This window comes from Vipera ursinii (assembly GCF_947247035.1).
Source record: "Vipera ursinii genome assembly, chromosome: 1".
Classification (NCBI taxonomy): Eukaryota; Metazoa; Chordata; class Lepidosauria; order Squamata; family Viperidae; genus Vipera; species Vipera ursinii.
In genome coordinates, this window is record NC_139512.1 from 26,097,449 (window position 1) to 26,118,888 (window position 21,440).

The 21,440-nt window shown below is 39.5% G+C and overlaps 1 protein-coding gene across 1 annotated transcript; it reads left to right on the forward strand.

The window, feature by feature from the left end:
* The first annotated feature begins 1,037 nt into the window (after positions 1–1,037).
* PSMA3 (proteasome 20S subunit alpha 3) lies at positions 1,038–21,404 on the forward strand. Its single transcript, XM_083350078.1, has 11 exons — positions 1,038–1,620; positions 10,631–10,713; positions 11,699–11,822; positions 12,335–12,436; positions 12,859–12,932; positions 15,864–15,936; positions 17,017–17,082; positions 19,519–19,565; positions 20,327–20,394; positions 20,577–20,641; positions 21,260–21,404. Exons 1-11 carry the CDS (start codon positions 1,600–1,602, stop codon positions 21,302–21,304), a joined length of 768 nt encoding a protein of 255 aa, XP_083206204.1. The 5' UTR covers positions 1,038–1,599; the 3' UTR covers positions 21,305–21,404.
* Positions 21,405–21,440: the final 36 nt, after the last annotated feature.

Here is a 21,440-nt window from a genome sequence, read left to right on the forward strand (position 1 = left end):
CCATACTTCCTTTGAAATGGTGCACGTAGCTTGCTGACCCTTTGGTAACTTAGGCTGGGCAGGGAACTGTCTTTTCCACAATTAGTGAGATATCCCATCCCTGTTGATTTGATCTTGCTGCCCACATGCAGCTAGGGGTAGGCAACGTCGGCTCTTTTATGACTCATGGACTTCAACTTTTGGCTACCCCTGAGCTGCTAGACCAGGGGTAGGCAACCTCGGCTCTTTTATGACTCATGGACTTCAACTCCCAGAATTCCTGAGCCAGCATAGCCAGCACAGCCGGCTCAGGAATTCTGGGAGTTGAAGTCCATGAGTCATAAAAGAGCCAAGGTTGCCTACTCCTGTGCTAGACCAAATGAGGGAGTGTAGAATGCCACCATCAGTCTTGCATACATAAAACCTGAACTCTGAAGTCTGGACAAGTCAGAATCCAGCATGTTTAGGCAAGTAGAGTTAAGCTCACATAGGAATTTGACTGTGTGCTTCTCATTGCAGGCCTCCTCTCCCTCTCAAAATTGCCTAGGATCCCTCGGCCTACAGTATGAGAACTCCTAGGCTACAGCATTGTCATACAAGGAAAAATGATTATTTGTGTAGCGTATGCAGGTTTTGCATACACATGTGGGTCAGTGAATTAAGGAAGCGTGGAGCTGGACAGCAACCGGTAGGAGATATAGGAACATAGCCAGCCGTACCAACAGGCTGAAAAATAGCTTTTATCCGTGGGCTGTTAGGCTTTTAAATGGGACATAATCTTATGCAGAATTGACTTGGGAGGCCGGTGTGTGGTGTAGTTGGTTCACACAGTGTGGTGGGATGGAGGGTTTGTTGTCACTGTGTGTTGGGGGTAGAAAGCAGGGGGGGGAGGCTCAGCTAAAAATGTACACATGTTGTACTTTGACAATAAAGGTTGTTTATTATTATTATTATTATTATTATTATTATTATTATTATTATTATTATTATTATTATTATTATTATTATTATTTACATCTGTATTTCCTTGCGGCTAGTAACTACTATAAAAACAGGTTTCAAGCCCACTGTTATCCACACCTAATCAGAAAACCCAATGAATCTAGCTGCTGTTGTTTTGATTTTTTTTTAGCATCATTGGTTTTCTTCCCTAAATTTTATTCCGGAAGGTAAAAAAAAATGAAAAAAAAAAAGAACAGCCGCCCAACGTGGGGCTCGAACCCACGACCCTGGGATTAAGAGTCCCATGCTCTACCGACTGAGCTAGCCGGGCTCTGCAGTTCCGGCTTCTTGTAGTGGATATCATTCCTTTTTCTTTCTTTTTTTTCTTTTAATCAAGCGCGCGCATATAAAAACGTCTGCAGTGACTCGGCGATCCTTCGTGAGCGCGCCCCCGATACTTTGTGCGGCTGGCTCCACCTCCTCGGGTCCGTAAGCCTACCGGAGGAAATCATTAGCCAAGACGCTTGGAGGCGGCGTCCAATGGATGTGCGCGTTGTTGAAGAGCGACTGAGACGCGCGAGTGGGTGATCATCTGAAGGGGCGGAAAAAAAAAAAAGAGAGAGAGAGAAAAGTCCGGGTAGGAGCCGAGAGGTGGTTTGTTTTGAGGCTTCCTCCGTCATGAGTTCCATCGGCACCGGGGTGAGTGAGGCGGCGAAAGGAGGGGTGAAGGAAGCGCTGAGCCTCGGCCCCGGCCCCGGTTTTGTTCGAATTGGGGGGGGGCAGAAGGCGGGGGGGTTCGAAGGTGGGAGGAGAGAGGCGCTGGGAGGGGGAGGCGCGGCCAGGGGACAACCTAACTCAGGGGTAGGCAACCTCGGCTCTTTTATGACTCGTGGACTTCAACTCCCAGAATTCCTGAGCCAGCCATGGCTGGCTCAGGAATTCTGGGAGTTGAAGTCCACGAGTCATAAAAGAGCCGAGGTTGCCTACCCCTGACCTAACTTGCTTTGCACATCCGGGGTCTGTGAGGGAGCCTCGCGCTTTCTATTACGTCACCGGCAGACGTCTGGAGCGCTGGGTTGCTAAGTGGCGCTGCTGAGTCACAGAAGAAAATCGAAAGCGGAAGGCGAGTCTGAGCGGAGGAAAGGAGGCAGGTCTTCCTGGAATAGAGTGGGCCTCGGCCTGGAAACTTTCCAGGGCCTTCCAAAACCCTTCCAAGTCCTGGCATCCACTGTCTCTCAGTGTACAAAGCCATCGAACTACGGCCGGGGGGAAACCTGGCTTGCTTCTTGACGGCCCTCTTTGGTTTGAGAGCTTCCCTGCCAGGTTGCTACCTAACGGGCGGCGTTAGCTGTGAATCTTGAAAGTGAAAACCCTAATCATGCATTCCCTACTTCAGGGGTGAGCAACCTTGGCTCTTTTATGACTCGTGGACTTCAACTCCCAGAATTCCTGAGCCAGCCATGGCTGGCTCAGGAATTCTGGGAGTTGAAGTCCACGAGTCATAAAAGAGCCGAGGTTGCCTACCCCAGCCCTAGTTACTAGGTAGGGGAAAATTCACGAGCTGTCCATCTTGGCTAATTCGCTTGCATTCTTTCAAAGATCTACAGTGAAAAAACATGTAGACATTATTTTACCTAAGGACTTTAGTCTGGTTTGCTATAAGTCACCAGCCAAGCGGCAGCTTTTGAAAATGGGATGGGTTGTATTTATTTATTATTTAAATTTACGGTATATACTGCCCTATTCCCGTAGGACTCAGGGCGGTTTACAGGGAAAATTAAAATACATAGTATACAAAATTAAAATCAATTAAAACTATTAATTAAATTACAGCCCCTGAAGTTAAACTAAAACCCAATTAAATTAAATTAAATTAAAACCCCTCAGTCTGGGGTTTTATGAGTGACAAAAACATCAAAAACTTACGTATTTTACAGGATATAGGTGTGTAGATATGTCCACAATAATTCAAACTTCGTGTCTTTGGATCATACATTTTCAGGAACAGCATTACACTCCCTTATCTGGGGAGGCAAAAATTCTGACAGGTGCTAAATGAGAGGAGACTAAGTCTGTTTGCTACCATTCAGCGGTTGAACAAATTCTGATAGCACCATCTATGAGTATGAGATTTTTTTCCCCAGAAAGCACATTAACTGGCTTTGTATCATCATTTTGCAATTTTTCTGGGTTTGCAAGACACACTAAACTTTTAAGTAATTTATTCATAATGGAATTTATGCCCATTTGTGTCTTTTGGTTTAGCTTTTTTTTTTAATCCCATTTATATCCCGCCCTTCTCCGAAGACTCAGGGCGGCTTACAATCTAAGAAGCATAAATCAATGTGCTTAGCTTATTGCCAAATTGAAGGGAATTCAAGATGGTAGAGTTATGTTATTTGGCAAATTTGAAGTCTTTGCTAAAACATGACATGTGACAGATGAAAATAGTGCAAACCATCAGATGCAAGGAGTTTCAAAGAACAAGAGTTGGAATGCTAACACCCTTTTGCTTAGTCCATGACCTCCTTGCCTCATACGGAATGGGAACTCCAAGTAGACAAATCTTACAATATTCTTACTGGCCAGACAAAAACTGATTTATAATAAAAAGTTTGTAAATCATCACCAGCACTTTGAATTGGCCTGGACGCCTAAAGGTAACCAGAACAATAACTTACCTAATGCTGCCATGATGCTATTATGATGGAATTGTCCCATGAATAAATTTGCTAGCACATATTGAACCAGCTGAAACTTTTGTGTTGTCTCCAAATACTGTCGAATACCTTACACTAATCAGTCAAATAAAGGTAGTCCTTGACTTCCAACTGGTCAAGGTTATGACAGACCTGCCTGAACCAGATTTAAAGTTCCAGTGGTGATATAATCAAATGTTGGGAACTCAGCAACCAGGCTGAGTTTTACAACCATTTGTACCATCCTATGATCATGTGGACATGTTTTACAAAGTTTTTGCCAAAATCTAGCATTTACTTCCAGTTTTTAGTTTTTTGTTTGCACCCATAGCACACAATTGGTATATTTAACAATGTTGTTCACTTAACAACCTTGCTGGCTGCTTTATGTCTGTTGCAGAACAGATTGTAAAATCAAGTTGATTATCTGACTAAACGTTTATGACCCTCGTGACATGACTGATGGGCAGGTTCCAATATGGTCATAAGTAAAGGGCTAGCTGTTCTGATCAGAGTATAAATTACTATTAATAATTCTTGATCCAGGTAGCTCATAATAGATATTACAGCCAAAGCTGGACAGAAACCTTTTACCTGCTACTTAAGCAATAGGCACAAATCTAGGACAATCTTCAGATTGTGAACCAACCCTTTCAGGTAGAGTTCCACCCCATTCAGAATAACTTCTAGGGCCAAAGTTGCTGATTTTTTTTACTGACAAAAGCCAACTCTTTTTGGAGGGCTTCAATCAAAGAATACTTTGTCCCATTCAGCCCATTTTGCTGATGGAGCCAAAGAATTCATTTAATTCTATAAATCTTGGATGCATTTAATAATGGTGTAAAATGTGTAAAACGCAGCCACAATAATTTTCCTCAACTTGTATTCTCTATACACTCATCAAAATTTTCAATAGTCATACTGGCTGGAGAGTTTGGGGATAATGAGGGGTGTTGGTTGAAAGCTTAATGTGATGGGCCAGTCGCGATCTCCATTAAACAAATTTGCCAAGGCACAAGTGACCAGAAGCACTTTGTGGCCTTCTATGCAACAACCTTTAAGTGAACCTATTCATTTGAGTGGGCATTGTTTTTGTTAGAAATCCACAAAAATATTGTGTATTGCAGTCACCACAAAACCCTGCAGTGGGTCAGAAACATGATCCTGACATGTGTTTATGTGACCAAGGAGGTGGTACGAATATTTACAATGGCTGGAGGAGCTTTATGGACTGCGAAGCACCTGTTCTATGATAGTGGTATCTTTTAACATTGCAAAATGACTGGTTATTATCAGTTGAGAGCATATACGGTACAGGAACAGCTTCCAAAGCAGCCATTGCAAATCATTGTTTGAAAAGAGATGCTTCATGCTTTCTTACGAACTATAGGAACTGGGGCAGATTTGGACTTGTCTACCTCAAAATACAATATAATATGATTTTATGGAAATTAATATGAATCCAGTAGTACTCCCAATACCTGCTATTAAATTGGATTTCCATAATCTGTGAAATGATTCTAAGTATAAAGAGTTGCAGTTTGAAAAGTTAATACAAGTTATTGCTTTGCTTAGTTTACCAGCAGAGGTTGCTGTTCATTTATGTCAGTCAGTCATGTAAATCACTATAAGCAAACTTAGTTTCAGCAAAGCCAATATTTTCATTTTTCCTGATTGCAAGAACATAAAATATATGGGCACATTTGTTTTTGCTTTCTGTGTTGTTTGAACCAAGCTGTGGTTATTTGTAAACCATGCTTTTAGGTAAAGGTAAAGGTTCCCCCGCACATGCGTGCTAGTTGTTTCCAACTCTAGGGGCCGGTGCTCATCTCCGTTTCAAAGCCGAAGAGCCAGCGCTTGTCCGAGGACATCTCCGTGGTCATGTACAGTCACTCATACGCTCGTGACCTCCTGGTTAGACTACTGCAATGCCCTCTACATGGGGCTGCCCTTGAGGACCACCTGAAGGCTTCAACTGGTGCAGAATTCAGCTGCGCGAGTTTTGATGGGAGCTTCCCGATACTCCCGTGTAACACCTCTTCTCCGTGAGCTACATTGGCTTCCGGTTGCCCTCCGGGTGAGATTCAAGGTGCTGGTAATGACCTATAAAGCCCTAAATGGCTTGGGTCCGGACTATCTAAGGGAACACCTGCTGCTGGCATCATCTTCCCATCGTCCTGTGCGCCCCCACAGAGAGGGCCTTCTCAGGGTACCGCCAGTTAATGAATGCCGGCGGGTTATTCCCAGGGGAAGGGCGTTCTCTGTGGGTGTGCCTGCCCTATGGAACCAACTACCCACAGAACTTAGGACTGCCCCCGACCTTCGCTCATTTCGCCGGGACCTGAAAACTTGGCTCTTCGATCTGTTTGGTCCAGACTGTGGGGTTGTTAATTTAACTGGGTTTTAGATTTACTCTTGGGGCTTGAATTTAATTTAATTGTTTTAATTGTTTTTAATTTTTTGTATTCATGGTTTTAACTGCCCTGTAAACTGCCCTGAGTCCTACGGGAATAGGGCGGTATACAAATCCAATAAAATAAAATATATAAATAAATAAATGTGGCCAGCGTGACTAGATGCCAAAGGCGCACGGAACGCTGTTACCTTCCCACCGCAGTGGTCCCTATTTTTCTACTTGCATTTTTGCGTGCTTTCGAACTGCTAGGTTGGCAGAAGCTGGGACGAGTAACAGGCGCTCACTCTGGCATAGTAAATTGTAATTCAAAAATAATTAAGAAAACCAGAGTTTAGCATGATGGACAAATCCAGCTATGGGTTGATTTTCAGAATAATTTGTTTTTATATAGAAGAGTGAATAAAAATAAAATTTATTAACAACAGTTAAGATTTGATAAGCAAGACAGTGTAAACCTGCCCAAGAATCATGCAAATTGTTGTTACTACATAGTAAAAAGTGAAAGATGATTAATATAAATGGCAATATCATACAGGTAGCCCTCAACTTGTGACTGTAATGGAGACTGCCCATTAGAATCGCAAATTGTAATGGTTGTTAAGTGAGATGACCGCATTATGGTTTTGCTTAACGACCCCCATCCCTGCTCACCCTGATGACAGTTAAGCAGAGCACAGGGTACCTCAAAGTTCTCCCTGCCTCAGGTTTCCCAAGGTATCCTATGCTCCACTTGCTGCCCCTTAGGTTCCCTGTGTGCTTTAGTCCTGGTTCCCCTCACCACTGGGTCCCACTCCCAGTTACTGCTTGTGTACTTACTTTTAGAAGATCTTTGGAGCTTGTATGAGGGAAGAAGAGTAGGCCACTTTGTCTCTAGGCCACATGGAAGTGGGTACCATTTTTGGAACAGGCATAATTCATTGCAGCTGCTCCAAAAATGGTACCCTCTTCCAGGCTGGAGCCATGTGGCCTAGAGACAAAGCAGCCTACCCTTCTTCCCTATAACACAATCTCTCTTGCTAACGTGAGGTATTTTGGTAATTGGAACAACCCTTGAAGTTGGAATGGAATGATCATATTGAATTCTGCAGACATGCTTGTTTTCCAGATTTTCTGAGCCAAGGCTGTTATAGTTGTGGGTCTCAGTAATTCTACCCGCATGGTATCAACACCTGAGGCCTTATCTGGTAGTTGGCTCATAGTCCACGCAACTTCTTCCTGAAGGATGGCTAGTTCTGTTTCTGCTTCCCTTTCCTCATCCTTGGGAGGCTGAGCCTCTTTGTTACTGGATGCAGTTGTTTGTATATTGTTGCCACCTTGATGGTCACCTATTCTTTCCCTTTCATGCTTTTGATGATGCTTTTACGAGCAGTAAAATCCTTTTTGACTTGCACAAGTTCATTCCTGGTGTGGCCCATTATGCAGTCGTCTTCTAGTTCCTTGTAAAGTTGGTCCCAGAATAATTTGTTGTCTTTCCTTAATGCTGTTTGGAAATCTGCATTCGTTCTACTTACTTCTTCCTGTTTGCAGCTTTTTTTCACTTGGCTATTCTGATGGTTTCATCTTAGAGCAGCTTGCACTTTTTCTCTGGCTTCTTGTATGGTGCGTTGCTTCAATGATACGTGATTAAATTTCTTGCTAAAGTTTGTCAGGCATCATCTGAGCAATGTCCGGCAGTTCAAACTTATTTTTTATCTCAGTACCACATATGGAAGGGATTTTGGTGATGTCACACTTCTTTTGATGTTGCATAATGTGACTGATCGTAGCTGCCAACAATTCATGATCTGAACAGTAATTGACACCTGGATGTGTTGACAGCAAGGAATGGACCATTGATGACTGCATAGGACATAGTCGATTTGATTATGGTGAAGTTTATTTGGTGAGGTCCAAATGTATAAATAATGGTTGTGCTGTTTGAATCAGGTATTCATGATTCAAAATTGATTTTCATGGCAAAATTGAACCAAACAATCACTTGCATCATTCCTCACCCCAAACCCAAAGCTGCCAATGATGCCCGTTTCTGCTTGGCTGCCAATGACGTCTTTTGGGGACACTATTTTAGAATATTTTTGATGCTGGCATAGAAACCTCTACAGGTAGTTTTTAACTTACAACCATTCATTTAGTGACCATTCAAAGTTACAATGGCACTGAAAGAAGTGACTTATAGCCATTTTCACACTTAAAGACTGTTGCAGTATCCCCATGATCAGATAATCGAAATTCAGACATTTGGCAACTGGCATGTACAAGGGCAATTCGGAAATAAACCTCCATTTGTTTATCAATGATAGACACAGATATAGAACTTTTATTATCCACATTAGAAAACTACAACATTACATTACTTTTCAACACAATCATCATTCAAATTGAGGCACTTGCCATAATGTCTTACAAGGTTTGAAATTCCTCAGTTGTCGCTGAGCGCCAAATCTGGGCTATTGGGGGGGGGAATCAAAAACATCCCAATGGAACTGCTTCAAAAGTTCTTGGGTGTGTCTAGCGGTGTGCAGGCGAGCATTATCGTGAACCAACACCACAATGGAAGTCGGCATGCCCTGACTTTTGTTATGGATGGCTCATCTGAGTTTTTGTAACATTTCACAGTAGACTTCTGAATTGATGGTCAAACCATGCTCCATGAACTTCACTAACAGTATTCCTTTGGCAACTTCACATTTGGTGGGATTTTCTATGGCACCACTTCCGGTGTGTTGTTGGTTCATGATAATGCTTGCCTGCACACTGCTAGACTCACCCAAGAACTTTTGAAGCAGTTCCGTTGGGATGTTTTTGATCACCCCTTTCCCCATAGCCCAGACTAATATTGAGGAATTTCAAACCTTGTAAGACGTTATGACAAGTGCCTCAATTTGAATGGTGATTATGTCAAAAAGTAATGTAATGTAGTTTTCTATGTGGATAATAAAAGTTCTGTATCTGCAAGTGTCTCATTGATAATCAAACAGGTTTATTTCCGAATTGCCCTCATATTTATGACAGTTGCAGAGTCTGCAAACAAAGTCAGTGGGGAAGCCAGATTCACTTAACGACTGTGTTACTGTTCTGAACCAGCCCTCTTCTCGCACCCCTAATCAAAGGAAGAGTCTGGAAAGCGTCCAAGATCAAAAGGCTTCTGCCAAGTTTTAATTACACTGTTACAAAAATACAAGAGCTTGACTTCTCAAAGAAAAAGTTGCTTTCAGCAACTAGCCCCTCCCCAAACACTTCTTTTATAGAGAGCTCAGGGCGTGGTCTCCCTGTGCCTCCTCCCGAGGAGTCCCATAGCCTTCCTTTGTTTGTCCCTGCTCGTCTGCCTCCTGCGTCGGGCGTCCTTGAACAGGGCCAGCTGTGGGTCATCATCCTCCGCACTCTCGGGCTCACACAGCTGAGAAGAGGTTCCCGGCTGAGGACTCTGCAAAGTCTCCAAATCATCATCAGCCGGTTCGTTTCCCTCCTCCCCCACATCTGAGTCCTCCGATACATCGGACCCGGCTGTCGGGCCCACAGGCTGGCCCTGAGTCACAACACTTACTAACTTGACAACTGCAGTGATTTACTTAGCTGTGACAAGAAAGGTCGTAAAATGGGGCAAAACTCACATAACTATTTTGCTTAGCAATAGAAATTTTGGTCTCAGTTGTGGTCGATTACCTGTATTTCAAACTCTGTTGCATTAGTCACTGGGTCATAGACTTAGATAACTGTTATTTTGAGAGGCTTGGCACAAGATTAAGATGGTTATCCACTTACAACTGAGACAATGTACAAATATAAATATTTTTATCATTGTCTGACAGTGAAGGAGAGTGAGCGAAAGTGTATGTATAAACAAAATATTTAAGTATTAAAATAATGTTTCTGCCCCTTAAAAATTAGTATTCTGTATATGTGCTGAGCTGTACTGTAATGATTACTAGAAAATTTAAATGAAATATAATTTGTAATACTTCAGAATGAATTTGATTCTTTTTTGGGATAGGAATAAATACAAAGAGAATACTTATGAACTGTTTTTGCTAATACTCTGTGGCTGAAATCTGCATTCTTCCTCCTGGAGAGTAAATGCTATTGAGCTTAAGTGACTGATTTTTGAGAAAATATGCTTAGAGTTGTATTTTTATTCTCATCTGGGGTTAATGAAGAATATTGTCTTCTGTGTTTACGTTTGTTTAGTAAGTACAGAATTCCTTTGCATTTTGAAATCTACTTGTTTTAATAGTGGGAAAACATTAAATATTGTATTTTATTTATTTTTTATTCTACCCATTTTCCCTATAAGGTGATTCTGAAGAATATTCAAGTATCCAAGGGATGCAATGAAAGGCTAATGAATACAATTCTACTATTTTTGCTTTATTTTTATTTTTATTTTTTTATTTTAATCCCATTTATATCCCGCCCTTCTCCGAAGACTCAGGGCAGCTTACAATTTAAGCACAAACCAATGTGCTTAGCAATAGCCTTCATTCTATGTATATGCCTGCTTATTAGGGCTTTCGCCCCCCCCCCAAGCGGCATTATTACAAAGTCAGCTTATTGCCCCCAACAATCTGGGTCCTCAAATGATTTTTTTTTCTTACAGTATGATTTGTCAGCCTCTACATTTTCTCCAGATGGCAGAGTATTTCAAGTAGAGTATGCTATGAAAGCTGTCGAAAACAGCAGGTAAGATATGAATTTTTACATTATGCAATAATGTAGTCAGTTACTTTTGGGGATTCCACTAGTCCAAATAATTTAAACAACTTGTTATTTTTATTTGAATCTCTGAAATTCTCTGAAACAAGATACAAAAAATGAAATTATACTTGCAGCTAATTCACTGTAGAGAGGCCTATTGAGTTGGCTTGCCTGAGATGACTGATAGACCCTGGTTAAGAGTCCAGGAGGAGCTTGGGGTTTCCCCCCAAGGACCTGTCATGCATTTCACAAGGCCTCCGCTGCAGTCTGGAATAGGCATGTGACGAGGACTACCTGATTGCAGTCAGTGTTTTTATTCAGTTTGTATGACCACCCATCTGAACAAGCGACTCTGAGAAGTGAACAATATTAAAATAAAAAAAGATGGTATTGTGATAGACCATCAAGAGTTGTTTTAGGTCCTCTGTAGGTAGGCTATTGGTTTTTCTATTGCAGTTTTTCAAACTGAAATGGGAGACATATGGGCGCTCCGGAGTTTCACCTATAATTTTTTAATACTATATTGCTTATAAAATTTATTTTTATATATCTGCTTGTTATATAGCTCTTTTTTATAGGATTAATCCCATGCGATACTGTACTTGTGGAAATAATTTAAAATTTTATTTGTCTAGAATTGATGAGAAGCAATTTTTATTACCTAACCAGCTGTGCATATTTTAAAACTAAATTCAGTAATTTATTTTTTAATTGAGACTGTTTTGCTTAAATAGTTATTAAATCAACTCACTATTTTAGATTTGACTTTTAAAATTAAATAAATTCCTTTAAGGTATTTTCTTTCTGTTAGGTTACTGAAATGTCCCCAGACATAACAGAATTAATGAATTTGTAGAGGCCATTTTGGCCATGCAGCCTAGCCTCTAAATCTGTGTAGCAATACAAATCCTATCAAACTAAATGCAATAAAGTATATTTGACTGATTATTATGCTTCATTTTCTCTTCAGTACAGCAATTGGGATACGATGTAAAGATGGTGTTGTTTTTGGAGTAGAAAAATTAGTTCTATCCAAACTGTATGAGGAAGGATCCAATAAACGTTTGTTTAATGTTGATCGACATGTGGGAATGGTGAGTTGGTATTTACTTATTATTTAGCATGTGGCTAAGTACCAGCGCCCAACTGATCTTGGCTGACCTTAAAAAACTAGGCATAGTTGATTAGGAACTTCATGGGAGATTTAACCTATAACCCTTTGTTTCCTTGTAGATTCAGAAATTAAAAACAAAATCCTACTTCTGTAAACTTCTGTACTAATGCCAAGAAAACAACATAGATATGTCAATGTAGGCACAAAAATATCAAGCTTGATTCACGGGAGACTTGACTCAAGTTTTAATAGAAGCAACCCTATAATTAAACTGTGTCTTGGATAGTCAACTTGTAACTTTCAACTTACCAGGAAGCAATTGGGGCTTCATCTTGTAGGGGCAGGAGTTCTGGTTTATCCAGTTCTCAAAATATGTGCCTGGCAATCACATTCCTGATATAAAAGATACTGTCAGAATGAGGTGTAGAGATTGGCATGTTGAGTTTCAGATTCCTGTTAGCTTAGGTTCTGAAATGTGCTTCTATATTTCAGGCAGTAGCAGGACTCCTCGCTGATGCCCGATCTTTGGCTGACATAGCAAGAGAAGAAGCTTCTAACTTTAGGTCCAACTATGGTTATAATATTCCATTAAAAGTAGGTTATTGTTTTATCATAGCTACTTTTTATCATAGCTAAGAAACACCTAAGCCACATTAAATTGTTGAAATTTAGAAATATTTAGTTAACCATATTTTATTATGAATTATCTTACCAGAATAGCAGCTGACTCTACAGTAACTGTAATCTACAGCCAGATTTATAATCCGTAGCTTGAAGTTGTTTTGAAATTAATTACAGTTAATTAGTTTGTTATTCTAGATAGCATGAAAAGCTGAACAAGGGCAAATGAAACCTTCTAAACCTACCCATCTTCATGACAGAGAGGGTAGGGCTGAGTGGGCGACCTTGTGGCTCACCACTTTTCTTTCGGAAATATAGGTTGAATTTACCTCATTTTATTTTAAATGGAAATATTACTTCCAGTGCTCTAAAATTATTTTCCTTTCTCCCTATAGCATCTTGCAGATAGAGTTGCTATGTATGTACATGCCTATACTCTATATAGTGCTGTAAGACCTTTTGGCTGCAGGTATCAACTTTTCTTACATTATTGTTCAGTGTACCCTGGCATTAAAAATTTCAGAGCAAGTAATAAATCACAATCTAGTTCTCTTTAGTCCCTGAATGCTGATAGAATAAAGCCATTCCTGTAGATCTTGATTATTACAAACCTGAGAGAATTTTCAGAATTGGGAATGCACTGCAAATAACATTTTTTGGTTTGTTTTTGGACTCCTGGCAATTGCTTGGATTAATTCCTGTATTTTTCTTCGCAAGGGTTTTTTTTTAAGAAATGGTTTGTCATTACCTCGTTCCTAGGACTGAGAGATAGTGACTGGTTCAAGGTTATCCAACTGGTTTGTGTCTAAACTGAGTCTAGAACTCAGTCTTCTGATTTCTAGCTTGATGCCTTAACCATTATACCAAACTGAATATATGGGGTCTCCCTATATATTCTAAATAACTATAGCAGTAACAAGTATATTTATAAATTCTTGGGCAATCAGATTAAGTAGAAAGAAAAGATACAAACCATTCAAAATAGCAGCAAAGGAGGACACAGGGAGATAAATTGGTTAACACATACAGTCATGGCCGAAATTCTTGGCACCCTAGAAATTTTTCCAGAAAATCAAGTATTTCTCACAGAAAAGTATTGCAGGAACACATGTTTTGCTATACACAGGTTTATTCCCTTCGTGTGTATTGGAACACAACAAAAAAGGGAGGAAAAAAAGCAAATTGGACATAATGTCAAACAAAACTCCAAAAATGGGCCGGACAAAATTATTGGCACCCTTAACTTAATATTTGGTTGCACACCCTTTGGAAAAAATAACTGAAATCAGTCGCTTCCTATAACCATCAATAAGCTTCTTACACCCCTCACCCGGAATTTTGGACCACTCTTCCTTTGCAAACTGCTCCAGGTCTCTCTTATTGGAAGGGCGCCTTTTCCCAACAGCAATTTTAAGATCTCTCCACAGGTGTTCAATGGGATTCAGATCTGGACTCATTGCTGGCCACTTCAGAACTCTCCAGCGCTTTCTTGCCATCCATTTCTGGGTGCTTTGTGACGTATGTTTGGGGTCATTGTCCTGCTGGAAGACCCAAGATCTCGGATGCAAACCCAGCTTTCTGACACTGGGCTCTACAGTGCAACCCAAAATCCTTTGGTAATTCTCAGATTTCATGATGCCTTGCACACATTCAAGGCACCCAGTGCCAGAGGCAGCAAAACAACCCCAAAACACCATTGAACCTCCACAATATTTCACTGTAGTTACTGTGTTCTTTTCTTTGTAGGCCTCATTTCATTTTCAGTAAACAGTAGAATGATGTGCTTTACCAAAAAGCTCTTATCTTGGTCTCATCTGTCCACAAGACGTTTTCCCAGAAAGATTTTGGCTTACTCAAGTACATTTTGGCAAACTGTAATGTTGCTTTTTTATGTCTCTGTGTCAGCAGTGTGGTCCTCCTGGGTCTCCTGCCATAGCGTTTCATTTCATTTAAATGTCGATGGGTTAGTTCGCGCTGACATTGATGCTCCCTGAGCCTGCAGGACAGCTTGCATTCCTTTGGAACTTGTTTGGGGCTGCTTATCCACCATCCGGACTATCCTGCGTTGCAACCTTTCATCAATTTTTCTCTACCGTCCACGACCAGGGAGATTAGCTACAGTGTCATGGGTTGCAAACCTCTTGATAATGTTGCGCACTGTGGACAAAGGCAAATCTAGATCTCTGGAGATGGACTTGTAACCTTGAGATTGTTGATATTTGTCCACAATTTTGGTTCTCAAGTCCTCAGACAGTTCTATTCTCTTTCTGTTGTCCATGCTTAGTGTGGCACACACAGACACACAATGCAAAGACTAAGTGAACTTCTCTCCTTTTTATCTGCTTTCAGGTGTGATTTTTATATTGCCCACACCCGTTACTTGCCCCAGGTGGGTTTAAAGGAGCATCACATGCTTGAAACAATATTATTTGTCCACAATTTTGAAAGGGGGCCAATAATTTTGTCCAGCCCATTTTTGGAGTTTTGTTTGACATTATGTCCAATTTGCTTTTTTCCCTCCCTTTTTTTGTTGTGTTCCAATACACACAAAGGGAATAAACCTGTGTATAGCAAAACATGTGTTCCTGCAATACGTTTCTGTGAGAAATACTTGATTTTCTGGAAAAATTTCTGGGGTGCCAACAATTTCGGCCATGACTGTATATTGTAACAAAATTTGCTCAAACAAGGTTTATTGAATAAATCACAATTTACTTGATTCACAAATCCTAGACCAAAGCACAAGTAAATTTCATAGCTAAATAGGCGAACCTTGTTGAAGTACAGAATAACGGAGCATTTCCAAATGCTCCATTCTGTCTATATCATTATGGTTTGCCTTTTCCAGGGATTTTTCTTGGTTCTCAACATCATCATTTTAGCCATTGTCTATCCTTCAGGATGAAGGCCTCTTCTGCATGTTTCTCACATTCTCAACATACTCATTTATTGACAGAGCTTACAGGTCCACCTATCTCATAAAACGATCCCAGGTGACTCGCAACAATCAATAAAAGCAGATTAAAAACACTACCTTTCTCCCTAGGCAAAATGTTAAGCAGTTCATATTCATGTCGTGTTAAAAAGGGCATATTTAAAGCAGAAAAACTGAATGAATATAGATTATTTATTGTCAAGTAGTAATATACCAAATTGTACATATGGTCGTTGTATTATTCTGCCATTATCCAGTTCAGGAGTGTGAATAAATTGTCTTTTTTTATTTGTATGGATAATATAAGGGATTGATTTATCACTATGAATAACTTAAGTACTTACTCTTAGGAGTATAGCAATTGTACCAATTCCTTCAGTGAAACAATTATGAATGACTTTGCTTTCTATAATTTATTGAAGAATTCTCCCTAATAGTTTCTAATAAGAAACCTTGATTTTCCAGCTTCATGTTAGGTTCCTATGATGATGATGATGGTGCTCAGCTCTACATGATAGATCCATCAGGAGTTTCATATGTAAGTATTTTGAACTACATCTGTTTAAGTGAAAACCAAGAATATTATCTATTATCCATAGCGAGTATGTAGCTAAATCTATTTAACAGTAAACACAATTTTCAGAAGTATGTAATAACTGTAAAGGTAAAGGTTCCCCCGCACATGCGTGCTAGTCGTTTCCAACTCTAGGGGCCGGTGCTCATCTCCGTTTCAAAGCCGAAGAGCTAGCGCTTGTCTGAGGACGTCTCCATGGTCATGTAGCCGGCATGACTAGACGCCAAAGGCGCACAGAAAGCTGTTACCTTCCCACCGTAGTGGTCCCTATTTTTCTACTTGCATTTTTACGTGCTTTCGAACTGCTAGGTTGGCAGAAGCTGGGACGAGTAACAGGCGCTCACTCTGCTACGCAGCACTCAGGATTCGACCTGCCAAACTGCCGACCTTCTGATTGACAAGCTCAGTGTCCTAACCCACTGAGCCGCCGCGTCCCTTGTAATAACAGTAGAGTATCTAAAATCATAAGCTGGTAATTGAAATTCCATCTGTTTTTGTGGGAAAATTAAGGTTTGCTCTGACAGGCACTATTATATAGCAAAAGTGCGAAGTTATCTATTCTGATAAAGATTTAAATCCACTTGCCACTAGTAACCTTAATTCTGAATATCCTGTAAGTGATTTATCCACAATTCCTACTTACTGCTTTTACTTTATAATAAATGGACAAAAATAACACTATTTGTTTTTTTGCCCAATATGCTCTAAGTTATTTATGAAAAAGAAGCAAAAAAAATCTGCAGTTTCTTCCTCTGTCTCTTGCCTCAAATGTTTGTGTTCAATAGTAGTGATGCTACTGTTGCACTGTTGTCATCCTCTGAATTGCTGTATTGTAAAAGGCAGCTTCTAAATTAAAGATCAGCAAACGGATAGATTCTTATTAGATAAATTATCAATTTGGAGATGATATAAAAATATTGACTGTGTTGAGAAACCACGTGTGTATGTTTATCTATGAAATGTGTCTGCCATTTTGAAACAATACTCTGTGTTTTTTACAGGGATTTTCTTAAATATGGTCTTTATTTTTTTTGCTTTTTGCAGGGTTACTGGGGATGTGCTATTGGTAAAGCAAGACAGGCTGCAAAGACAGAGATTGAAAAGCTCCAGGTAAGACTATACTGTAGCACATTACATACTAAAAGCAGTTCTTGTTCTTCTGTACAAATGTCTGATATTAATTGGAAATCTATATGGAAATGCTTCTGATTTTCCAGGGTTCTTCGGTCCTTTTGACAAGGCAAAAGCAATAAAACATTGACTTGCAATGACATAGTTACCGTCAGTTCAAGCTAGACTCCATCTAAGTATTGCTATCCTTGTAGCATGTTAATCTAAATCATTGAATGAATCTACGTTTGCACCCTTTGTCTTATTTCAATCTTATGGGAGAAAAATCTCACTAAAAAAGTTGTCCTTAATCATTGCAAAATTAAACGAAAACAAGTAAATACCGTGTTTCCCCGAAAGTTAGACGCAGCCCAATAGTAAGTCCTAGCTTGTTTTGGGGGGTTGGGCCTAATATAAGCCCTACTCCAAAACTAAGCCCTAGTTTGGGGGCGAGGTGCACCCTTAAAAATCAAGCTAGGGTTGGGGTGTGGGGGGTAAAGCAGCTCCACGCATCCCGCACCCGCTTACCATAGCCAGGCCTCCCACACCCCGACACCTGTCGTGCCACTGCTTGACTACTTCTGTGGCCGCTTGCCGCCACTTGTGGCTGGACGCTATGTGGTGCATTGTGCCGTTGCTGCTCCTCCCGGCATGATGCTCATGGTGCTTCAGGCCGCTTCTCTTGCTCGTGCATTTTGGGCCGCTTTTGCTACTTGCGCAGCACTTTGGGCTGCTTCTGCTGCTTGCAGAGCACTTCAGGCTGCTTCTGTGGCTCGCGGCAGAAGGCCACGTGGTCCTTTGGGCTCTTTCTGCTGCGGAAACGGCCCAAAGAGCCATGCAGCGTCCTGCTGCAAGCAGCAGACACGGCGCAAAGCATCAGGCGGCTTCCTGGGAGGAGCGGCAATGGCGCAATGCACCACATGGCATCTGGTCACAAGTGGCGGCAGGCGGCCACAGAAGTCAAGCAATGGCGCGACAGGCGTCGGGGTGTAGGAGGCCTGGCTGTGGTGGTCCTAAGACCTAAGGTAAGACATTCTCTGAAATTAAGACCTAGTGCCTCTTTTGGAGGTAAAAAAACCATAAGACCTGGTCTTAATTTCGGAGAAACACGGTATGGAATTTAGTGCCCTGCAAACGTCTTCCTGTGTCACTCAGACTTTGTAAGAAGACATGGTTTTCTTCCCTATAGTTTGAATTCATTTCCAAACACTTTTCATTTACAGTAGAGATAGTGAAAGCTGCTGTTTCTAAATTGAAATTGCTATTCTTTATTTATACTCAAAAGAAACCAGGATCACATTGTAGAATTGTTAGAAGCACATGTATACATTTTTATAGTCTGACTTAATTATTTCCTGTTCAGCCTGAGTCTACCTTAGACTAAAATAAATGAAAAAGTAGATTCTTGCCACTTCCCATTTAATGCATTTATTTTATTTATTTAGTTACATTTATATACCGCCCTTTCCCTGAGGACTCAGGGCGGTTTACAGGGAATTAAAATCCAACATACAAAAGTTAAAACCGAATTAAAAAATATTAAATTGACCCTGTACACAATTAAAACCCCAATTAAAAATTTCATGTCATGAAAAACAGAAAACTGACAGCAGAAAAAGACCTAGTGGTCCGTCAAGTTTGCTCTTTAAGGTTGTTTTATTATTTTTGTTATTTTTTGTTGGATGGTGGACATGTGTTTATCCCCAAGCATGTATAAACTCAGTTACTGATGACTGAGCTGCTACCTCCGTTGGAAGTTGGTGTCAAACCTCCACTACTTTCTGTGAAGTAATACTTTTTAACATTGTCTGAACTTCCCTTCTGTCAGTTTGAGGTTATGCCCAGGTGTGTCTTGGGGCTAAAGCAGCAATTGGGAATACTGGGATTGTTGTTGCTAAGCAATGTGGTCATATGTAGTCGTACTTTATGACTGTATCACTTAACAATAGCAATCCTGGTCCTATTTGCAGTTGCAACCCAAGGACTACCTGTAATAAGATAGATGAGCTATATCCTCCCAATATTTGTTTCCAAATCTTCTCTGGAGCTTCCCAGTTTGGTTCTCCAATCCCATCCAGACACGGTAGAATTCTATTTTACATGTAGACATATCAAAACATACATTTTTAAAAATATGTTTTATCTCAGGAAGCTAATACTATCCCAGGTATTGTTGGATGAACCAAAAAAAACAGCTCTAGTAGCACCACATCACATTTATCTGATTGATTTGATAAAATTAGTACAAGATGGAATATAACCTTCATGAGCACTATTTAATGTGATTCTTATACCAAAAACACTATGCAGTAATCACACACACACATATATATACAATATCCATACACACACATAAATATATTTTGAGGCTATTTATAATTGCACTATTGCTTTTCTGTTTTAACAATTAGTAAAATGCTAATAATACATCCACAGATGAAAGAAATGACATGCCGTGAAGCTGTTAAAGAAGTTGCAAAAATGTAAGTTTTTTTTAAAAAAGTGACGTATTTTTCATGCCAGCTTTTAGGTTGAAACAAAAATCATAGGTAGTCCGTGACTTATGTAATGGAGTCTGCCGTCATGGTTGTTAGAAATGATTGTCATTAAGAGTCAATCATGTGATAGACTTGATTTTACAACTTTTTGGATGCAGTTAAGTGAATGCCATAGTCATTAAGCAAACCAATGATTCACTAACTGTGGTTTTGCTGAAAACCAAAGTAAATGCTGAGTTTTGGCAGAACTGTCATAAAACTCAGTCACATGACCATAGGACTCTGCAAATGGCTGTAAATGTGGCCCAGGCAGCAAACATCCAAAGTTTAGTCATGTGACTGTGTGGGAAGACTTGTCATAACTTTGAATCCAGACTTAACTAGCTCCTAGTAGGTCTATCGTACTTTTGAACAGTTGGAATTCAAGCACTACCTGTACTTTTTTCTTGGTCTGATTCCCAAAGAAAATGAGATTATTTTTTCTTTTGACAATGGGGCAGGACATCCTACAGTTTAAATAAATTAGACACAGCTTTTAGATCAGGTAAGAGGCTCTTAGACATCAAATTGGATTCGGCCAAAAAATTCATGTCCACAACTTTTTATTCTTGATTTATATGAAAAATATATGATTTTTACATCATTTAAAATCCAAGAATATGCTGTGCTTAAATATAGGTAAAACATTTTAATACATATCATTCTTCTTGAAGTGATAATTATATTTTCAATTTTTTTCCTTCTAGAATCTACATAGTCCATGATGAAGTAAAAGATAAAGCCTTTGAACTTGAACTAAGTTGGGTTGGAGAAGGTAATGTATCACTTTAAAAAAATATTTTCTTAAATAATATGAAGGAAAATCTTGCTCTAAACTTAATAGTAATATAATCTTTATGATAGATCATTGCTTGAGGTATATAACTGACACAATTTTTAAAAAAGTTGAATTTTGTTCTCCAATTATAGCTGTTCTAATTTTTTTTAAATTCACAGCAACTAAAGGAAAACATGAAACTGTGCCCAAAGATGTTAAAGAAGAAGCAGAGAAATATGCTAAGGTAACTTTGGGAATTTCAGGGCAAATGAAAATGGCTTTTAAATTAATACAATTCTAGACATTTTTCCACAATTGTCAAGATATTTTCAAATAATTCAGGAATCAAAATTATGCAGTTAATAATGAAAAGATTTAAATATATACTGCTCAGATCCCTAGAGTCACAGTAATTTATAATAATCAGAATCCAGAATACTTTTCCATCTTAAACAAACATTAAGTAACATCAGAATATAATGTGTTTATATTCAAACAATATCAGCTTGGCAACTTTATGAAACATGGTAAAGATGATGCTAAGTGTCTCCTGGGGAAGATATACCAAAGTATTAGTGCTATCACTGGGAAGATATTTTTATTCAATATTATTTCACTCTTATGGGAGAAAGAATATTTCTGAAGTAATGTTTACTATTATTAGACAATAATAATGCCAGAAAAAAATGTAAAGTGAAAGGCTGCTCTTGAATTTGTATCTACTCCATTAATCCAATGTGTCCACATCAAATAATTAATTTGCATTTCACTATCTGAAAATCTGAATGCTTATTTTTCTATCATTTATTGGGGTTTTTTAACAATGTAGATTAATTTAGGTCTGATTTTATTTTCTTAATAGGAATCTTTGAAAGAAGAGGATGAATCAGATGATGAAAACATGTAACATTTTTACTTGAATTCATTTTGTAATGTGTACCACAGGCCTGCTTATGTATTTGACATTATTTTAATGACCAACTTGCACTAAACCATTTTCCAATTACTGTTTAGAGTTTTTGAGTGATTGCTTCAAAAATTTA

Excerpts from the sequence above, each read along its gene's own strand:
- PSMA3 (XM_083350078.1), top strand. The coding sequence starts at position 1,600 with ATGAGTTCCATCGGCACCGGG. Across the intron at positions 11,823-12,334 it reads TTGATCGACATGTGGGAATG|GCAGTAGCAGGACTCCTCGC; the intron begins GTGAGTTGGTAT and ends TCTATATTTCAG. Across the intron at positions 12,933-15,863 it reads GTAAGACCTTTTGGCTGCAG|CTTCATGTTAGGTTCCTATG; the intron begins GTATCAACTTTT and ends TTGATTTTCCAG.